This window comes from Nesoenas mayeri, assembly GCF_963082525.1.
Source record: "Nesoenas mayeri genome assembly, chromosome: 2".
NCBI classification, from domain to species: domain Eukaryota; kingdom Metazoa; phylum Chordata; class Aves; order Columbiformes; family Columbidae; genus Nesoenas; species Nesoenas mayeri.
In genome coordinates, this window is record NC_137543.1 from 115,512,643 (window position 1) to 115,536,146 (window position 23,504).

General features: G+C 38.3%; 1 protein-coding gene across 1 annotated transcript in view; it reads right to left on the bottom strand.

Annotated features, from left to right (window-relative positions):
• Positions 1-23,504, bottom strand: part of BBS9 (Bardet-Biedl syndrome 9) — a 343,165-nt gene that overhangs the window by 318,855 nt on the left and 806 nt on the right. Inside the window, exons 2-5 of the mRNA XM_080338643.1 lie at positions 22,683-22,803; positions 16,142-16,292; positions 14,780-14,844; positions 12,002-12,115 (exon numbers count right to left, since the gene is read on the bottom strand). Of these exons, the coding sequence (XP_080194769.1) occupies positions 12,002-12,115; positions 14,780-14,844; positions 16,142-16,292; positions 22,683-22,794 (442 nt within the window). The 5' untranslated portion in view covers positions 22,795-22,803. The remainder of the gene's footprint in view (positions 1-12,001; positions 12,116-14,779; positions 14,845-16,141; positions 16,293-22,682; positions 22,804-23,504) is intronic.

A 23,504-nucleotide genomic window follows, 5' to 3' on the forward strand; every position in this document is an offset into this window, starting at 1 on the left:
TTAATGAAATATAACAAGGGCAAGTGTAGAGTCCTGCATCTAGGCAAGAACAACACCAGGTTCCAGTATAAGTTGGGGAATGACCTATTAGAGAGCAGTGTAGGGGAGAGGGACCTGGGGGTCCTGGTGGACGGCAGGATGACCATGAGCCAGCACTGTGCCCCTGTGGCCAGGAAGGCCAAGGGCATCCTGGGGTGTATTAGAAGGGGGGTGGTTAGTAGGTCGAGATATACTCCTTTATTCTTCATCTGACTCTTACCACAGAAGATTACATATTTCAATTACACAACTTGGGAACAACCCCTTTAAACCTCAAATTGACCTGAGGTGGCAAAAGGACCCTTAGGAAAAACACTAGTATGGTTCAAAGGAGAAAAAAAGACTGACATGCAGTATAGAGATCAGAAAGTATCCTAACTGCAACATCCAGCACACTTAAGTTCCTACTGAAAGTAAGCTGGTATCTGGCACTGTGTAGACAGGAGAAGTAAAATCCCCTCCCCTAAACAGATTACAGTACTAAAAATTGTTTATTACAACCTTCATTATAAGCAAATAATTTTTCCCACATTCAAAACCAGATGTTTCTACCTAGTGCAAGAAATAGTCTGAGGAAAAATGTTCAGGCAGCTGTGAAAGCAGTATTACAAAAACTTTTTAAATTTTCAATACAGCACATTAATTACAGATAGTATAAATAGAGTGGGTCTTGAAAACAAAACATTACCTGTGCATGAGAGAATGGCTGAATCCATATGTGTAGCCTGAATAATAATGATTCATGAAGAAATGGTAGTAGAATTCTTTTTCCTTAAATTTTCCTTCTCGTTTTAGCTTGTTGAGTAACTATTTCTCAAGCCCTGATAACTGCAGAATTCTTTGAAGACCCTGTATCCATAGAGGCATTACAATACTGACACATACACCTTTTCTAAAGAGGGCAAGAGAAATTCTTGTCTGTGAACCTTTCCAATGTCAAGTACTGTCAGCAGTTGCCCTTCCAAATCAATAACTTTTGACTGTATAGTTAAGTAACAAGGATGTTTTTAATGAATCACAAATCAATTGGAGACCTCTCATTGAGCTCAGTCAAATATAGGCCCTATTTTGCAATATTTTAGATACTTTCAAAAGTTATCAGTAAGATCTTAAGTCACCATCACACAATAAATCTACCATCTTTAAAATTCCATTAAAAACACTCCCGCAAACTTGTAACTAAAAAGAATAACAAAATCCCACTGTTAAAACACAGTGAAATTCTCCATCTTTTCTCCTACATCTCCAGTTCTAGTCTTATTATAGTAAGAAGCTTCACAATTCCTAAGCAATTCCCAAAGCACTTTGACTATTTACTAATGCTTTGAGCTAGAGAATCGTTAAAAGAATTGCTGAAGAATGCTCTCCAGAATGGCTGAAGTCACATCCAAAGAACTGATTTAAAATAGTTTATCACAAAGTCTAAGAGTCTGAATCTTACAATGTGAAACTGGGAGTTGAGTATAAAGAATCTTAGGTGGAACACTTATAGCTGTTCAAGAAACTTCAAACATCCCATTAAAATTAGAAATAAACAGCTTGACTAATTACCCTCAAAACCACCAATAAAATACAGCCACTTTTTATGTTCAGATCATTTGTCTATATATATATCCTAGACTAGTAACCAACATACAGAAAGAACTAACTCTTACTTTGTGGTCAAATGAGTCAGAGAGTTACATCTCTATCAAAAACAAATTCACCACCCCTATTGCTTTTCTTTTTGGCACTCTTAGAAAAGACATCATAGATTTAGCAAGCAAGAACAATTTGTTATTTTGTATTTTAGGACTGTTGGAAACCCTGTGAATACTCAAATGATCTTACTACTTTGCCACTGACCCTGCAAAATATTATCTTCATACTTTTGCAGGTAAGCAAGATGACACACATCTTCATTCCAATCAATCATCCTACTAAAGAGCAGTTGCATACATTTTATTTCTGCTGTAATCCTTCCTTGTCCTTTTTATTCACTATAGATGCCAAATATATTTTGGTGGGTTATGTTTATCTTTTTTAAATCATGCTTATGATCAGACTTTATTAGAAAAGTGTCTTCATTATAAAGATTTGCACCAAACCTAATAACCCAAAGTACAATTAGTAGAAAGCATCATAGCCTATACAAGATATATTTCAAACCTCTAAGAAAAGCAACTATTAATAACAAGGGTTTGGTGACCTTTCAGATAAATTTCTATACGTTAGATACTTTTTTTGTAATGGAATAATCACAGACAAACACTAAAAAAAATAAACAAAAGCTACATACACACATTTCTGAAAGACTCTTGGAAAAGATGAAAGAAGTTAAATAGTTAAAAACTAAAACTGCATTCTTTTGTATGAAAAAATATGGGGCAGCAAACAAATCTGATAGACAAATGTATCCACATGAAATGCTGGAACATTTAATATGAAAGTACATATGTAAATAATAAAGCTGTACGTAGGTTTGAAGTAACAGAAAATTCATCATGCCAAACTATTTATTAGACAGGGTAATAATATATACTGCATTTCTAAACTTTAGAGACAGCATCTCTAAACTTAAGTAAAACATCTGATATGATCTCAGACAATTGTCTCACAGGAAACCAGAGAATGGCAGGCAACAGCACTAAGAAGAAGAATCTGGGGATTAGAGTAGGATGATGAATTAAATATGAGTCAACAATATGTCACTAAAAAGACAAATGCAAGATTGGGTCATTATTAATATACATGCGCTATTAAAAACATATGAGGTAATTACTGCTCTGCTTGGCACTCGCTGATTCTTGGCAGGAATACTGCAGAAGCCATAACCCCACACGCAAGATTTTATACTACCAGTGCACAATGACTGCACACATTTGGGTACCATACTTCAACAAAAGAAATTAGAAAAAATAACATATAAAATCTACCAAAGTTTTGAAAAACAAGTCTTTCATTTACATATACAACTGCTCCTAAACTTACATATTTCTACAATTGTTTTTAATTCATTTTACTCGCCGTGCTTTGTTTAAACAAAATGCAGATTAAGTGATATCTAACAATTTGTAATTGAATCAAAATTCTGGCATACTGAAGGCAACAGGAGTTTTTACTTCAGTTAAGATATGATCTTACTCATTATTGTTAAGAGAACTTGAGGAAGGTGAAAGGAAAGGGATGATAAGAGATTCCAAGAATGTTGTCCTTGATTATTTTTCCATTCACATGTTCAATTTAGAGAAGAGGTACTAACTCCATTATTTAAAAAAAAAAAAAAACACAAACAGCTTTCCAAAGTTACATGAGAAACCATATCGGAGTAGTCATCAGCAGATGTATTCCATGAAAAAACTCATGAAGACCAAGCTTTTCAAATAATCCGTCCTCATCCAGAAGCAATCTAACAGGGAAGTGACAGTTAAAATTCTGGTCCTTAACAGAACTAGCCAATAAGTCAAATTCCAAATTTATACTGCTGCTGTATTTAAACATAGTCATAAGAATCATTTAACCTTACAGCATAAAACTCAGCTGATAATTTTTTTCTGACTAACACCTAATAAAATTTGTTCTTGCAGAATTGTGGAAAAGTTAAGGACAGTCTACCCTTCTAACAAAGTTTTCTGTTACAAGGTTGCATGGTTTACACATACGTTGTATTTCTTTATTAAAAAAATTCCTCCATATAGCACCCTCTTTGTTCTAACACTCAAACACACTTTGCCTCTAGGCCAGTGCTATAATAAAAGTAAAATTAATTCAAGGCCATTTGCTGAGAAAAAGGTATTTTCACACTTTTTTGCTTGTAACTTTTCCATGTCAAAGCTGTATTTTCTTTTTTCCTTCCCTTTGCTATTGTTTTATTATTTCCTTTTATTGGTGCAGTATCCATTGAACAACTTCAAATAAATCTGAAATATTCTGGAAGTCAACTTAAGGCATTAAGGTTTCAGATTAAAAAAATAAATTCCCAAACTTGTGAATTATTAGGAGGATCAAATTCTGAATCATTTATCAACTCATTTGAAGAGGCTATATAAAAATAGGATAAACTCAACAATTATTTAACTATTAGATAACTCAAGTATATTTTGTGGAATTGCACAAAACAGTAATATTACTTTTGGAGTGAAATAAAAAGCCATTATCCGTAAGCAAGCACTATTCAAAAATAACTCAGCAACTAAGAAATTAAGGTTATTAAACTATGCTTTCTCTCTGTCACTAGATAAAATCAGTATTCTATTTAAGAGTAACCCAATACCTTGTGTGTCCCACTGGTAAGCTATCAATATGCTGTTTCTCTCATTCTTAAGTAGAAGGTAAAATCTTAATAACATAAATTGAAAAAGAAAACTGGAAGTGTTGAGAATGTTCATACACCCACCTTACTGTACCACTTTTGCCCTGGAGAACAATCACAGCACTCAACCCTCACCTGGGAAAGGTTGTCCCCCTATTACAGCATGTGATCATTCACACACTTCCTAAGCACTTCAGACAGTAGCTCAGGAAACCTGCACTTCATACACCACTCCTCAAAGCACAGAATTTTATTATTCACTGCATATATACTGTTGTTTGTTCATACATGAGCTACTATCCTGCCCACCATTCAGTCTAATGCACAACCGACCACAGGAAATGTATGTGATAATCTGTAAAACTACCTAAGGCTCAAGTAACAGTGGTTCTGTTTTCATTTGAAAGCATTTTTCCATTTTTATATCATTTCAGCAAAAATTTATTGCATATACTTTCCTCAAACATATGTCACATCTGACTCAAGGCAAACAAGGCGAAGAATGAAATTGTGGCCTGATCTGCACACTTTTTCAAAGCAGTAGTAAGGGCACTTTTCTTTTACTACGTAAGAGTGTAATACCATCATTTCTTATAAGCGGATTCCACATCAGTAAATCTCTTTTTAAGAACAGTCAGGCACAAGTAGTATGTTGACTCTTTCTCAAGAAGTAGAAGGACTTAGGCTAGTAGCTATAAGCTAGCTGAGTTGTAATCCATTAAACAGAAACTGGTAATGTAGGAATGAGAGTGATTTTCCAAGGTAGTGTCTCTTTCTCAGATTTCTCTAAGGGCAAAACAACACACCATGTCCGAATACCTTCAATTTGAGCCAGACAAAGTTAAGGCACAGAACAGAGTTTATTTCTATGTGTTGTATGCACAAAATTAAAATAACTTCAGCCTTAATTATCTAAACATCACATTAGAAAAAGGCTATAAAACCTAATTATAAAGTAATATTAATTCATTTACAGTGAGTCAAAAATTAGTTTTGCTTAATGCAAATTTCCAGCAAATCTTCTGCTGTACCAATACGCAACTTCATAAGATTCTTAAGTAAGCAGTTGATAATTATCTCAACTATCTCTGAGTGATTATCCATCTATAAGAAGTTATAATATGACCACACGATGACAGTTCACTGCTATTCTTTCATCCAATTGAAGTCAACACTAGTAAATTCATTAACCAAAATTCCTGCACAGCTAGAACAGATCCAATTCAGCATTATTTTAATTAAAAGAACTAGACCTACCTGATTTTGGAGGAATTGTAGACATAAAATTCAGGAATGGAACAAAACTATGATCAAATTATGTCAATTACAAAATTTAACAATAATTGCTCAAAACTTAATCACTACATAGCTAACAAAAAATCTCACTTTTTTATAAGCATTGTTTTAACTTTAATTAAGATTAAACAATATGTATAATATTGCTTAATAAGAATTGACTATTTCTAGATTAATATCAGATTTATGCCTTCTGAACTGGAGGTACACTGCTGCATAAAGAAGAATAAGAAAAGGAATTCTTAACAAAAACACTGTATCCAATTCACTTGATTCACTCCATTCCATTCTTTTAACAATGTCAAAACATGCAAGTCATTTATCAGAAGCTTTCAATCAGCAGTGACTTTCAATCAGCCAAATGACATTCCACCACTTAGGGTTTACCAGCCCATTACGATGTGTTAAAGTATTTTCTTTACTTGCCCTCAAAAATCTCGATACTTCACAGAGAGCATTTGAGAGATGCTGTCCAGAACAAACCAGAGCTCTAAGACAGTGCATCTCATGCTGCGTCTAGTACACACACTGTTTTAAAACAAGCACAGCTGCCTCTGCACCACATAGCAATCACAGAAGCACGAGTACATACTCACATTAGAGAAACTCAGCTCAGATCTTTGATAGACAGGGTAATAAGGAGAGAGCTTTGCATTTGGGTAACCAAAAATTCTAAACAAGCCTAAGATGTTCAACAACTTTCTCACTTCTGTCCCAAATAAAAATATAAACAAGAGTTATGCAAACTCTATTCTTGCTGTTACAAACTGATCAGGTTCTTGAACATAACCTTAACCCAATAACTTGATATTGGACTCAAGCATCTTATAAAGACTCAGAACAACATACTGCAGATGTGAAAACAGAAAATACTTCCCAAGATATTGTAAGCTATCAGCAAACATCATTTCTTATAATGAAAGTTGAATTGTTAACATGGCGATCTCTGCTGGTATAATTGCATGTTGCCATAATATAATCTGACCTTATGAAAGTTATGTGATGAAATAGCTTTATAGAAAGTAAAATTTTTGTAGAGTTGAGTCCTTACCACAGATAAAGGTGCAATCCAAATCATAAAAGTGTATGCTTTTTACCTTCATTTTCTTTAAAAAAATTAAATCAAAAGAGCTCACAGTAGAGTCACTTCAAGCTCTTTGAATTTTATATCTCAAGTAAAACATGAAGACTGTACAATCTGCTCATTACTTAAGGGCTGTGACATTTTGTGGCTAGGTTAAGAGTTCACTTGGTTGAAAAACAATGTTCAGCACTACTAACTCATGGTTTTATCATGAATCATTCTTTCTAAAAAGATCCATATGCTGGAATCGGAGCATTGCAGGACAAACTCAACTTACAGCTCTAAGATCACGAGGAAGAGTTCAGAAATATGAAAAAGCAGATATGTGCATTCTAGATAACAAAAGCAGTGACTTAAAAAATAAATTCAATTTCTGAAAGTTTGGGCTAACAATACAGATTTTTTAAAATATAATATCATTAGTTGATCCTCCTGTGTCACTTCTTCATAGTTTCATGTTTTCAGTTTAGCAACAGTGTTCAGAGACAGCAAGAAACAAATGTGAAGTTAAAGTAGCAAAGAAATGCAAAGTTGTGTATTATAATCCTGCCCTTTGCCACAGTTTTTTAGATTTGTAAGTTACAACTAACTTTGCCTATACTCTGCTTGATTTATATTTCCAGCTTTGTAGGTTTTTCCATTTACTTTTGTTAAACATTTCCATTAGCTTTGTTTAGGATTCTAGCTAAACATATAAGGTATTTCCTTGTTATTTCCCACATCCCTGGCCCCTTAACAATTTTGCTGAAAGTATGAGTCAACTTCATTTTGCTTCTCTGCTAAAGTTCTACAACCAACACAATACATTTTGTTTTAATCAATAAAACACTTTTTGCTACACAGGTTTTCAAAAAGTGGTTTTGTATTTTCTATACTTCATTAAGTCTCGCAGTAAAGTCACCTGCAGAATCAGTTTGAGTAGAAATTCAGCTTCAGAGACACAGTCTACTAACCAATAACTGTAATGAGAGGACCATCTAGTGGTGACAACCACGATTCACACTCCGCTGTTTTGAAGACAAATGCCCACTGTTAAGGTATGCAAGTCAGTGGGAAACTTCTCAGTCTTTGGTTTTTTTTTAACTGCTTCTTTAATTTAAATTCCAGCCTTCTATGCTGAGACTAAATGAATGAGTTTGTTGACTTCCTTCATCTGTGTCTGTTGTGAGAACATGTATGTCAATTCTTCCACGTGTGAAAGTTGTTTGTGTCATCAAATCATTAATGTGAAGACACTAGCAAGAATGAAGCTGTTGCTAACTAGGCTACAAAACAGGTTTGTTTACCTCACAATTCTCTCCTCAGAGAAATCTATAATACTTTTTCTTCTTAATATAAGACACAACAAAATCACCAGTGGAGAAATGACACTTGTACTTGGTATGTTTTACACCTCCATCACATTTAAGTTAAACAGATGTGTTTAACAGACCAAATTATAACATAACAAGGGTCTAAGATTGCCACAAACTAGCAGGGACAGGAGAGCAAAAACTTACATTATGGGAAGCTGACTGAGAATGTGATACACATCTAGTGGTATTTGTTGCTATATTTCGAACATGTCAAACAACTGAAGAGACATTCTTCCCCAGATATCATAGTAAAAGAACCTGCAAGAAATTCTCTTCCCTAATGAAGCTATAGGCACAGGGAAAGGTTTCTGTGGGCACACATTTAACTACAAACAGCTGAAGGAAGCTTAGTGGAGCTTTGTAACCAAACCAAAACATAAAACAGTAGTAGAGCATTTGTTTCTAACAGCTATACTTCCTCATTTATGAAAAGCTCTGATAGGACTCTAGGTCAACCAATATTCAAGAGAAATATTTCAGGCAGTTTCTCGTTAAAGACAGGCATCCTAAAGACACTAAGCTCCCTTGTAGATTAGAGGACCAGATTCTACCCCAATACAATCTAAACCAAACTTTAATATTATGAAAAACTGAAAGTTTGGTGCGAACAAATCTCTGCCTCTTCAGACCCTGTAAGGATCTAAAGGGAACTGCAGATTTTTCAGCAACTCAGAAAGTTAAAAGAACTGCTGGATTGAAACAGAATTCCCTTCTATACCTCTATGTATACCTTGCTGCCTACTTATGAACTGTTCCTCAGTTGTAGTAGCAGTCTCACAGCCTCAAACTTCTACTCCAACCTGTTTTATGCATCTCCTGCAACCCTACCTACCCCATCTCACACTGTGAAACATGAGGACAAAAAAGCATGCTTAAGCTCTTTCCCCACAGGGTTCTCTATAAAGCAGGGGCAGCAGTAAGCCTCAGCCACCTTCTTCACTGTTCAACCTTCCCTTTTCAAAGGACACTGAAACTTTTTCCAAAGGAATGAGCAGAGGTCACTACAGAGGCCAAAGGGAGATGTAGGATGGGAAATGGAAACCATGTGCTGGTTTTACATCCCAATTATCAAAATGGACTATGCAACCTTACAGCATCAGGAGACTAACAGAGCACTTGGCATCTCAATTAAAGCCACAGCTGTAGTGGCCTGCCAGATACCACAGACTTCATCTACACATGGGTGGAAATCACACTGTGAATGAGCACATGAGAAATCTGAATACCAAGAGGCAAGTATTTTATCTGAGGTAAGAGCAAGCAGTAGCAAACTGATCATTTTTGGCAGTATCCATTAAATTGACAGGCAACTGATTGGACACAGTCCAACAATAAAGAAATAGAGTGTTAACTAGAACCCAAATAACAGTTTGTCCCAAGAAAGGACAGAAAACTCTCAAGAATGTGTTAGAGGACACCAGTACAAACTACTGTACACAACCTCAATCCTATTTTTCTTTTGCTAGTGTTAACTGGTATGGCTGTGTAGAATGAGTTTCTTTAGCACTGGAGGCAGAGAATTAAGAGCTCCATAAAAAAGAAAAAAAATATAATCTTTAGCATGACAAATCTGAGCAAGGCTGAGCAACTTCATAGATCAAGTGCTCTGTGTCAGCTCCTGCAGCATTCTTTGCTTCCTCTGACGAACGATTATGTTTCTGGGGGACTGACATTCACCCTCCTCTCTGACACTCCCACAGCATGCTTTCCCTGTGTGCGTGCTTTCCTCTTCAACTGCCATTCTCCTCTGTCTGCTTCAGTAGCTCTGTAAACATGACCTCTGAAGTGCCTCTTTTACCTTCTCATTGTTTCAAAAATGCTTGAGTATAGCAATAAGACACAATTAGTCACAGCAGTAACAGAAGGCAATAAATAGAAAAAACTCTCTCTATGTTTTGTTAGTCCACTTCTAGAGTGTGGTGTAGGGGTCACAACCATTAGCAAAGCAAGGCCACTGCTGCACACTTACAGCACTGCCACCATTATGAATTAACCTCTGCCAAAAGTGAGAGACTGTTGGCAGATGCCTGGCAAGAGTTCCAGAGAAGCCTGTGGAAGGCAGAGAGTAAAAAAAAGAAAATATTTCTTTATTTACAGACCAGATGGCTCTCAACTGCATCCCAAAATATCTGCCAAAGATACACACAGATAGTATGGCAGGCCAGACCAGGACAGATATCTGTTTAGTAAAACTAACAATGCTTGGTAGACCTCCTTCCTGATTCACCCTGGCTGGTCTTGTAAGATGGAAATAAAACCACAATACTGTCATTCATAAGCCTCAAGGAGAGAACAGGGTATTAAAGATGATATTTAAAAAACCTGAAACAGATTCACTGAAAAAGTCCAGGGGCAAGCTTAAAAGCACATCCTTGACAAGAAATCTAATCAGACAGTCCAGGAAAGCCACACAGAAAGGATATTCAGGCCAGGAAATCTACAAAACCAAACATTCTTTCATTTCCCCAAAAGAACTTTCTCCAGTGTCCATTTTGCCCATTTCTCTGATGCTTTAATATATGCCCTAGTAGTCTGCCATCAGGTGTCTGAACATTCCTAGCTTTAGGTCTTAAACAGAAAACAGCTTCATCGTATGATATGAACATGTGTTATTTATTACATAACACAAATATCTGCCTTCCTTGTTTATTAACACTTATGCCACCTCAAAACAAGACATCAGGTCATTCTTTTTCCACAGCAATAAACACACTAACTGGAACATGGCGAAGAAGAAAGGAAAAGGAAAGCAGTTTGACATGCTTGGACAGAAGTGCTACTAGAAAACAAGAAAAGTTTGCAGAATTTAACCAGAGTTCCCTCTGCTGTTCTTGCTGCTTTGTGAGGATTTGCCCTCATTTTGACCATACTGGGTGTCAAAAAGTGTTTGGCTGGCTGAGTAGTTTCTGAGGTAAACATTGCAAGCTAGGGAGGCAGAAAGTAAAGACATTTTCTTCATTACATCACTTGCATCTGCCACAGGTCATGACAAGGTATATGACAGACAGGTCTGGCATCAAGACTGAACTAGTGGTGAGACCTTTACTCAGATCTCCATGGTAAACAAAAATGCATGTCAAAAATCCAGAGTTTATTCTGCAGCACTGCATGGTGGTACACAGGTATTTGTTTTCTTGTTCCTGAACTATTCCAAAATCATGACTCCTGGCTTATGATCCCCTCAATACATCTCTTGCTGCAATTCCGCTATAGTATATCAGGAAGCACACTATTCCCTCTTTTCAGACTTAGGAGACTCTGTATTGTCTTTCTGCTGTTAACAGGAATATGCCCATGGCCTATACACTCACTCAAGATATTCATAGCATAGATACCTACTCACCCACGTAGGCTGACTGTTTTTCCCAAGGTGGTTGTGAAAAATTAGTAGGTGAAAAATCTCTTCAGTCAGTATGAATTTTCATCAACAGAATTTAAGCCCAGGGAAAAGCTTGAGTTTAAGATAAGGCACTGTAGAATTATTGCAGACAGAGAACTGAGGAATTGTCTACATATATTTGCCATTTTGACTCAAAAGACTTTCTGCCTTGGTAAAGTGATATCAGTCTGCTAACAGTTTGGGGACACTACTTGTGTAGATGACAACTATCCACCAATATTGTTGGGCAAACTTTACTTCTGAAAAGAAAGAGCTGTCATGCAGAACAAACCTAAATGCTTCCCGATTGGAACACAAAAACATTCATAATTATGTCATAAGTTCATATCTGGTTCAAGATGTGAGGAAACAGCTATTCTGCATTTAATATTCTTTGCATCATTTTAACTTCCGTTAGGTATCAGATAAAAGGCACCATCATTTATAGAAAGATTATTTCCTCTAGACAGCAGCACCATGTTGCTTTTCAAAATTTAAGTTCATCCTTAACTGTTCACAGTTAAAAAACTAATAAGAATATGCAACAAAGAACCTACCTTTTACACCACCAAATGGACCATAAGTCATATTACAAGCAGTTCTCTGAAGATGGTGCTCATACATCAGTTTAATCTGATACTGGTTCCCATGTTCCACAGTTCCCAGAGTCCCTACAAAAAACAAAGGGTATACACTTATATCTTTGATCCATGCAATGTGAAAGAAGTAAAGGAGTAGCAGTTTAAACAATCTGAAAAAAACCTATAACTTACTCCTAGTGACTTTGAGATATGAAGGTTCACACTGCTACTTTATTTAAAAAAAAAACAACCACCAAGCTACAAAATTCCTAAAGGCCAGAACCAGAAATAAGGTCTCACTACACTAAGTATGATATAAAGACAGCAAAAAGCTGACATTTTACTACTTACATGTATTTTTCGGCATCTCTAAGATTAAAAAAAAGCATGCTCAAAGAGGAATTCTTATGATTCACTAGTTACTCAGTGAATATACTACAACCAACAGCCAGCCTCAGCTGTAATACTCTGTCTCAAATTATGCTGCAGCTAGTCATTAGTTGTAATTTGACAAAGCTGTGCTTAGAGCACATTTATCACTTGCCTTTACTCTCTCTGAAATTCAGTGCAGTGATCAACAATGCAAAGATAAGAGGCAAACATACAGTAACAAAAATAATTCTATTATATACATCACATTATCTGAAAAGGTCTGAATAGATTTTAACTTTCTCACTCCTTCAGGGAATTAGAAGTTCAAAAAGTTCTTTCTTAAGAAACCGAAGTTAAAGCTCCCCTTTCAATAACCAAAAGTCTCTCCTGCATCCCATAAAGAAAACAAAGTTCATCACGTAGAGTAACACTTAACAACTAATATTAGCTATCAAAAAAAAAACCTTTGAGAACAGTCACATCAGCAAGGAAAAAGGTGTTCTGAGTGATATCTAAGCTAAATACTACCACAGCTTTAAGTATACAGAGATTATTCCAACACTGAAACATGCTATGAAAGATTTGTAGCTTATGCTAACTTTTCAGGGGCGACCTTATTAATGTTTATAAATATATAAAGGGTGAGTGTCATGAGGATGGAGCCAGGCTCTTCTCGGTGGCAAACAATGATAGGACAAGAGGTTCCACTTAAATTTGAGAAAAAACTTCTTCTCAGTGAGGGTGACAGAGCACTGGAACAGGCTGCCCAGGGGGGTTGTGGAGTCTCCTTCTCTGGAGACATTCAAAACCCACCTGGACATGTTCCTGTGCAACCTCATCTAGGTGTTCCTGCTCCAGCAGGGGGATTGGACTAGATGATCTTTTGAGGTCCCTTCCAATACCAAACATACTGTGATACTGTGTGTGATACTGTAATTTCTCCAACTAAAACCCAATAGAGCTTTTAAGCAATTACCCCTAAAGCAGGCCCACGTTAGGGAAAGGATTGGAATAGACATGACAAAAAAAGCCCCAGTTGGATAAGTATCTCACTATGTAGCAACACCAGAGGAAAAACAAGCTAGAAAGCAGTCAGCCTGTGTATACTGACTGTAATACAATATCCAGGCCATACTTTAATCAGCCCTGAAGGCTGCTTTCATTTGTCAAGGAGAAGCAGCATAGTCATTTTATTATGAGTAACAGATACAGCAAAAAGTATAAAGCAAGTAAAGATCCCACTTTATGGAACAGTAATTTGCCATGGAAGCATTAAGAAATAATGATCGTTATTTCTCAAAGTAGCTTTTCCAAAAGTACCTGAATGCTTACAGTCTATTAAAGGACTGTAAAACTTTACTTTTATTATTACTTAAATGCTTAAGCTATGTAGACCAAACAGGAAAATATTACTAGAAAAGAATTCTAGTCTGACTTACGTTGTATGCCTTTAAAACAAATTTTAAAATAAATTGTTTTAATAAAAATCATACTAGTAAGCTACAATCCTAAGACTTAAGTACTACTATAGAGAAGGGAAAGTACAAAGACTGCAGTACATCTCAAAGTATCAACCCTCAACAAAGACCAATTTTACAGGTGTCTTCAGATAAGATAACTAGGAGGCAAACAAAATCTGGAAAGAGAGCATGTGTTTGTAACTTACCAGCTTATAGCTGTCCCTGCACAGAGAAAATTAACAATGTAAAGTTGTCTACCCAATTGTGAAGATGGGGTACAAACAATAGATCTCTTAAATCTGTGCTTTGCTTCAAGCATGTATTAGAGAGAACTCAATGCACAGAATAGGTATTTTGTGACTTGCATCTTTACATACAGAGAGGACAGAGCACTTAAGAATTTCCAAAGGCAGAAGTAATAGGATTTAAGGAAACACATAGTAGGTTCACCTTTTACTAGTATTAACCTCCTGTCTTTTCTCTTGGGCTACATCACCAGTGTTCTGACTTTCTAAGAAATTATCTGGACTTTTTTAGTTCAGAAATAATTGTAACTGCTCCATTTTTAAGGAGCTAAGTTGTCATTAAACAATCATTTTTTCATTAGCATGCAGAACAGTAACCCCCAGTCCTAGAATTGTAATGAGAACTAGTTGTTCACAAGCTATACCGACCACAGATCATCATGCACATCACAGCATCTCTAGCACTGAGCATATTAGCAAATCTCTGTTAACCACTGGGAAATATCTAGGCCTAATTACTAATATTTCCTCTTCACACATAAGTTTGAGTGAGAGAATATGACTACAACTCTTCAGCAATGATGAGCAAACACTGTATATACCAAGTTTAGTATTAACCTAATTCAAACTTTAGAATACACTTAAAATCACTGGAAAGCCTGTATCTGTAAACTAACCTGAAACAGTATATACACACAGTTTTCGGCAATGCAACACAGCCAGGTGAAGTCCTTCCGTACCACTGTAAAGAAGGTTAAAAAAGCATTGTGTTCAGATAAATTCCAAGTAAAAGGTACACAGTATAAAATTCAAGTAACAGGTTGAAATTACTTTCACATGTGGGCAGAATCCAAAGGTTTGGGTGTTAGATGCTAGCATAAAAACCTCAGAAGTACTAATCTTCCTAAATCCGTACTGCAGCACTTGAACTTAATTTCAAAGTTAAAATGAATCCTTTAAGAACATATTTTCAGATGTATGTATGAAAAGCAAGTCAACTATTTTCCCAGTTTAGCCTGAAATTCATTTCAAACAAGGTGCTGTTAATCCTTTCAAAAACCAAATGGATATAAGAATCATCCCTCCAAATAAGTACTATTCAGCAACCACATACTTTTTCTTTCATTCATTTTTGTACCAGCTGCATGGAACATAAAATAACTAAACTATAAGGCAGTAGTCATAAACAGAGAATCCTGTGTTCACATTTTTCTTCCCCCAAACCTAAGTAGTATTTCTTGCAGAGAAAGTTCTTGTGCTGTAGCTATAGAAAATGTTTTAGACCATTTCACAGGGTAAGGCATTAGAATTCCTGTGTAGGCTCACTGCATGGGTGAGTGAATAAAAGAATAAAAGAAAAAAAAGAATAAAACTTGAATAAAAGAAGAACAGTTTCCAACTGATGTAGGCCTTTCAGCTTGCGGCCTTTGGTCTCAGAGCACAAGTCTTTCCTGTGGTTAGTACAGGTTTTTCTCTCCTTTTAAAAATAAAGGTCATGCTGCAGTATTAGAAGTTAATTTCAAAATTAAAATGAAACCTTTGAGAACACATATTTAATTTTTAGAATAAAATAAAGTTCTCCTAAGTAGATTCTCTTACAGCCAACTAAATATAAGGCCTTTTTCTTAGAGTCAAAGTATCTCTTTTCTACCTGGCCACTTATTTCCAATTAATTCATTGGAATTAAAGATCTTCAGTCACCTGTCAAACCCAAAACAACCAGGTAACATTACATCTTAGATCATAACAAGTTACTCAAGTTCTCCTAACACCTAAAAAACCCTTTCAATACAAGGCTTTTCCTGTTATACATACTTTTAAAAAATTATACAAGTATCTGGAAGATTCTCTTCCACATATACATTAAGTAAAAATTCTCTCATTGCAAGATAATTCAAGAAGCAGATCAAATGCATATTACAGTATTCATAGATGTGTTTAATAGTTGTCCATCTGGAAACTGAAAACTCCCCAAAACGAAGAAAGAAAAACGCATCTAAGCCTTAAATAAACAGCAACATAGCCTATTGTTGACTTACGAAACAAATTTTCCCACTTCCACCTGCAATATTGGTTCTCGTAACTGCACCTCCAAGAGCAAGTCCTCAGGTTGTACTCCATCTCCAGGTTTCACAGGATGTGGGTTAAAGATTCGGAGATATCCCATATAACTGCCCACAATAATTTTATCTAAAAAAAAAAAAAAAAAAAAAAAAAAGAGAGAGACTACAGAATACAATAGCACAGGCAAAATTCAATTTGCTGCAGAAGCGCTTCAAAGAATGCCTTTAAAAAGACTATTTAGATGATTCAAGTAATGTTTATTATGCTCTGTCTTCTAGATTAACAATTAGCTTTCTTGCAAATCCACGAAAACCTGTCAGCAAAGTGTTCAATATGGCAATTATGGTGGTGGCACTGACCATTACTACTATTCCATCAATTTAGACTGATGTTCACACTTCTTAAAAAGTCCCATTCTGATAAAACTAGGCTTACTAGAGATAAGCCTGGGGGCAGCACACCAGTGTTTGAGGGACAGTGTACTAGCATGGTCCTTTGGTCTGTCATCTCAGAGGAGGTAGGGGATGGAGATTCATGTGCCAGCAAAGACTCAAGGGTTATTAATGTGTTAGAAATCATGGAAGCACCTCAGAACAGTCACACAGGAATTGGGACTTCTCCCACAAAAAAAGTGGCTGGATCATTAGCCCAACCAAAGTGCATCTACACCAATGCACGCAGCTTGGGCAACAAACAGGAGTTGGAAGCCATTGTGCAGCCAAAAAACTACTATATAGTTGCAATCACAGAAACATGGTAGGGCAACTCACACAATTGGAGTGCTGCATTGGATGGCTATAAACTCTTCAGAGGGATAGGCAAGGAAGGGGAGGACCTGGGGTAGCCCTGTGTGTTGCAGACTGCTTTGTCTACAGCTTAATGATGGTGATGAAAGGATTGAGTGTTTATAGGTAAGAGTCAGGGTGAAGGCCAACAATTAGATAACATGGTGGGAGTCTATTATAGACCTCCCAATGAGGTTGAAGAGACAGATGAAATACTCTACAATCAGCTGAGAGAAGTTTCACAGTTTACGGCCCTTGCTCTTATGGGAGACTTCAACTTACTAGATATCTGCTGGAAATACAATACAGCAGAAATAGTTGTCATAGCTTAGCCCTAGCCCCCCTCCCAAGCCAACAGCTAAAACCACACGCTGCTCACTCACACCCATGGGATGGGGCCTAGAATCAGAAAACAAAAGCAAAATTCATGGGTTGGGATAGGAACAGTTTAAGAGAAAAGTGAAGAAAAACTAACAAACAGTAACAACAACAACAAAAGAACAACTTACAAAGCAATGGACACACAGCGCAATCACCACATGGGCACCCTGCCACAGCAGCCCACCCCCCTCTGAAGTACCCTGAACTGGAGGTCATGCCCAAAATACAAAAGCGTCAAACCATGTGGTCCACAGAGAACCAAGAGGGTACTCCAGCGTCCTGCTCCCAGCAGAGAGAGTAAGAGAGAGAGACTGCCCCACCAGCCCACCCCCCTTGTAACTGAGTATGACCTTATGTGGTATCAAATACCCCCTTTGGCCAGTTCTGAGTCAGCTGTCCTGGCAGTGTAGATATTAACCCTATCTCAGCTGATTGAGCACATTCCACCCCTTATTCTATACCATTTATCTCATGCTCAAGTCTTACACTTACCAACTAATTACTACCACCTTAAATACATATATACATACAGATATTTTTTCGCTTAGTTCATGGCATAATCTTATTCCTTTGAAATGTTCATTAAGTCCATGACTTTGGACTCTATTAGGATGGTCTTCAGGGACAAAAGAGATGGAGTGTCATATTGGAGTGTTGTTTTGTTGCATGCTGCATCTGGAAATTATAGGTCATGCTCACAATTTGCAGGTCAAAGGTGTCAACCTTGAGGATGTGGCTGGATGCCAGTTCTTGGAGCCAGCTCTGGTTCCATTATTGCTTCACTTTGTTCAGTTTTGCTGAAGTTCATTCTTCATTAACCTAAAAGGTACTTACTGAATACTGTTAGTATGTTGCAAGGTATTATGCAGCAATTACCATCATACAATTCACATCATGGGATTATTCTCAGCCCAAATCAAATCTCCCTGAGATACGCACTGGACTCCTCCATCCTTCAATATTACCCACCAACTGCTCCCAGGTCTCCAAGCAAAAGTAATCCCACAGAAGGGTTTGCATTTGCCCAAGGCAGGGGTCACCCAGACTGTTTTCTGCAACACATTCTTCATTCGCACGACAGTATGTGGAAGCTTCAGCTGGGCAGGGCCAGCTCAAGTGGTAGATCCCCTAGTGTTAACTAACCAGGTGGTCTTTGCTAAATTTGAATCCCAATTTCTAAAAGTTCCAACACTGATTGCTCTTAACGTAGTCTTCTAACAGCCCATTGTCCCATTCAGTTTTCCCAGAGGCTGGTGCATGGTAGGGGATGTGATATACCCACTCAATGCCATGCTCTTTGACCCAGGTGACTATGAGGGTATTCCAGAAATGAGTCCCATTGTCTGGCTCAATTCTTTCTGGGGTGCCATGTCACCACAGGACTTGCTTTTCAAGGCCCAGGATAGTGTTTTGGGCAGTGGCACAGTGTATGTTTCCATCCATACAGTGGCTGCTTCCACCATTGTAAGCACATAGCGCTTGCCATTACGGGTTTGTGGGAGTGTAGTATAGTCAATTTTCCAGGCCTCCCCATATTTATACTTCAGCCATCACCTCCCATACCACACAGACTTTAACCACTTGGCTTGCTTGATTGTAGCACATTTCATAATTGTGAATAACCTGTGCAATAGTGTCCACAGTCAAGTACACCCCTCAATGACAAGCCTACCCATAAGTTGCATCCCCTCCTTGATGACCTGAGGCATCAGAGGCCCACCAAGCTATAAATAATTAACCTTTGTGTTGCCAGTTCAAATCTACCTGAACCACTTTAATCATGGCAGCTTGATCCACCTGATGGTTGCTTTGATGTTCTTCAGTGGACCAACTTTTAGGCACATGAGCATCTACGTGGCACACTTCTATGGGCAGGTTCTCTAGCTGGGCAGCAACACCTCACCATAATTCATCAGCCCAGATGGGTTTGCCTCTGTACTGCCAGTTACTCCTCTTCCATTGCTGTAACCATCCCCACAGGGCATTTGCCACCATCCATGATTCTGTATAGAGACAAAGCACTGGCCATTTTTCTTGTTCAGCAATGTCCAAAGCCAGCTGGGTGGCTTTCATCTCCACAAACCCACTCAATTCACCTTGTCCTTCAGTGGCTTCTGTGACTCACTGAAAGGGGACTCCACACAGCAGCTTTCCACCTCTGGTCCTTTCCCATGATACATCCCATCAGTGAACAGGGCATATGACTTCTCATTCTCTGATAGCTCATTATATGGTGGGGTCTCTTCAACATGTGTTACTTCCTCTTCTGGCGATACTCCAAGATCCTTACCCTCTGGCTAGTCTGTCATCACCTCTAAGATCCCTGGGTGGCCAAGGTTTCTTCATCAGAGCCCGTTGCATGATCAATGTAACCCACTTACTCCACATAGCATCATTTGCGTCATGAGTAGAGGAGACCTTCCCTTTGAACATCGAACCCAGCACCAGCAGTCGAGGTGCCAGGAGGAGCTGTGCTTTAGTACCAACCACTTCTGAAGCATCTCAACTCCCCTCATATGCTGCCAATATCTCCTTTTCAGTTGGAGCGTAGCAGGCCTCGGATCTTCTGTATTCCCAGCTCCAAAACCCCAGAGGTCGAACTCGAGTCTCCCTGGTCCTTTCTTTTCTCCCCCCGTTCCATTTTCCCTGTAGACTGGGTGTGATTACTAATCAATTCCAAGAGACGGTGTCCAAGGTATGGAAATAACATCAACGTCATATAAAAATACCACCAGAGACATGCAGGACTAGAAATCACAATCTCATAACTTGATATTACACAGGACAGCAATATGATAAACCTAATCCTTTTCCCAGATGTAATAAACAGCACCACAGGGACACATAGGGCATGTAGGAATTCAGATAACACAGCCACATTGACAAACAAAGAAACATCGTGACCACTTAACTAATATAGTAAATGCGTATTTTAACATGCTCGGGTCAGCTCTATCATTATCCCAGCCCTTTGTTTTCTCCTGGTTGGCTCACAAAAAGGACTGTTGTAGTTTAGCCCCAGCCCCCTCGCAGCTGATAGCTAAAACCTCATGCCACTTGCTCATCCCTCCCCGACCCCCGGTGGGATGGGGAGAATCAGAAGACAAAGGCAAAACTCATGGGTTGGAATAAGAACAGTTTAAGGGAACAGCAAAGAAAAACAAACAGTAACAATAACATTAAAAGCAAGTAAAAAGCAACAGACACACAGTGCAACCACCACATGGCCGCCCTGCCACAGCGGCTGCCCCCCTTTGAAGCAGCAAGGGGACGCCCCGGCTGCAATCCCACCAAAACCACCCCCCTGCCCCAAACAGTGCCTCACATCCAAAATACAAAATCACCAAACCACATGGTCCAGAGAGAACCAAGAGGGTCCATGACTGCCCTGCTCCCAGCAGAGAGGCTGCACCCCTGTCCCACCCACTTTGTGACTGAGCTTGACCTGATATGGTATCAAATACCCCCTTTGGCCAGTTCTGGGTCAGCTGTCCTGGCAGTGTAGAAATTATCCCTCTCTCAGCCGACCCAGCACAACTGTCTAGGAGGTTCCTGGAGTGCATGGGAGGTAACTTCCCAACACAGCTGATTAGAGAGCCAACTAGTGAAAGTGCCCCACTGGACCTGTTGTTTGTGAATAGAGGCAGACTTGTGCATGATACAGCAGTTGGAGGCCACCTTGAGCATAGCAATCATGAGATGATAGTGTTTTCAATTCTTGGAGAAGTAAGGAGGAGGGTCAGCAGAACTGCAACCTTGGGACTTCCAGAGGGCAGAATCTGGCCTGCTTAGGACCGTGGCTGACAGAGTCCTTTGAGAGGCAGCTCTGAATGGCAAGTGAATCCAGGAAGGCCAGACATTCATCATGAAGGAAATCTTAAAGGTGTGTGAACAGGCCATCCCTACATGCTGAAATATGGGCCAACAGAGAAGAAGACCGGCTTGGCTGAACAGAGCGCTTTGGCTGGAACTCAAGAATAAAAGGAGAGTTTATGAAGGGGCAGGCAACTCAGGAGGACCACAAAGATGTTGTGCGGTTATGCAGGGAGAAAATTAGAAGGACCAAAGCCCAGCTAGAAAAGGATCTGGAGGTGCTCATTGACAGACAGCAGAATAAGAGCCAGCAGTGTGTCCAGGTGGCCAAGAAGGCCAACAGCATGCTTGTGCGCATCAGCAATAGTGTGGCAAGCAGAACTAAGGAAGTGATCATTCCCCTGTACTCAACACTGGTGAGGCTGCACCTTGAATCCTGTGTACAGTTTTGGACCACTCACTACAAAAAAAGATATTGAAGCGCTGAATCAAGTTCAGAGAAGGGCAATGAAGCTGGTGAAGAGTCCAGAGAACAAGTCTTATGAGGAGCAGCTGAAGGAAGTGGGACTAAACTAGCCTGGAGAAAAGCAGGCTCAGGAGAGACTTATTGCTCTCTACAGCTATCTGAAAGGAGGTTGTAACATGGAGGGTGTTGGTCTCTTCTCCCAAGCAGCAAGTGACAGGGCGAGAGCAAATGGCCTCAAGTTGTGTCAGGGGAGGTTTAGAATCATAGAATTGTTTTGGTTGGAAGAGACTGTTCAACTGTTAACCTAGTATTGCCAAGTCCACCTCTAAACCATGTCCCCAAGAACTCCATCTGCATATCTTTTAAAGACCTCCAGGGATGGTGACTCAACCACTTCCCTGGGCAGCCTGTTCTAATGCCTGACAGCCCTTTCAGTAAAGACATTTTTCCTGATATCCAATCCAAATCTCCCCTAGTTTATCATAAAGATCCCAAATATTTATCAATTAAAAAAAACCCATACACAAGAACTCTCCATGACAGCAAAGATCATGAACTGGTGTAAATATGTCCTCAGACACATCATTTCAGTTCCACACTTTATTTCCACAATATTAAAGACTACATAGAAAAGCAATGTTTACTCAAACAGTCATTTATTTCAAGGGCCTGTTATTTTTCAGTCAGAGAAGGCTGGTTGTTTTTCTAAATTCTTAGCTTATTAGCTCTCACCTTCCTTTTTTTTTCATTAAGTTTTTTCAACAACTTAAAATGTACGTTTCCTCCTATAGCTAACTGAAAATGTTCTATTTTAAAGATATCTGCCATTGAGGGAATAAGACATGAAACAAACTGCTATTAAACACAAGAAAGAATTAAGATGTTTAGAAACCTACAAATATACAAAGAAAAATAGCATTGAATTTATCATCTTAACCTTAAAGAGACACATTAAAGAGAGTTTAAACTAACCAGCCAACTAGCCTGGTTAACAAGCTTTCAGGATGCATTCGTCAAAGAAACCTGCAGCTGTGTAGCTTAAAAGTCTCAATCATGTAATTCTGAATTTACCTTGTCCACTGCCACTATTATCAACATCACCAACACACAGACAGCCTTGGTCAAATTCTTCCTTTTCTCCAAGTATAGTAGACCACCAGTCTCTAGCTTTAAACAACGACATTCTTCTTTACTGAAAATGAAACAAACAATTGTTAAAGTGTATACTAATACATTTACAACTGTTTATATAAACAACTTTTTCTTTGATAGCAACAACTTTTATTGAGTATAGTCTATCTCTTAGCTTCACATTGCTCTAGTGTGAGCTGAATACATGTTCATTTCAGGTGTCTTGGGCATCTGATTATGTAGTTTAGAAAACAGCCTTAGGAAACTCATCATTAGTTTACAAATTAGTTGTGATAAATACTGCCAGTTATATTAACAAAAGGAAAAAAATTGTAAACTGTTAAAAGCCTTCTGTAAAAAGTATTAAGGCTGTAATATAAGTGTTCAAAGTCAGAGAACTGAGGTTTTCTGTCTTACTATGGAGTATCAGGAAAAACACATTCTGATGCAAGTCTTCTGCAAAAAACCCTTATTTTTAAAAAAGTAAATGAAGACATTGAAACAGACAACATCAAAACCTCCACCAAGTAATCTCCTTGAAGATGTGCTAGTGACACAGCTAAAGAACTCGGTCAGATAGGGCACAAATCAGCTTTTCTGCTCCCTACCTACTGTTATTTTAAGTAGAGGGGGCGGGTGGAAGAGAGACGAGACTAATCCTTTCATAGGCGGCTTGACAATAACACCGCCCTGGCTCAAAACTCACAGTTAAATGCCTATGCTCTGCCATCGGTGGGATAAACCTGAACAAACTCAACCTCA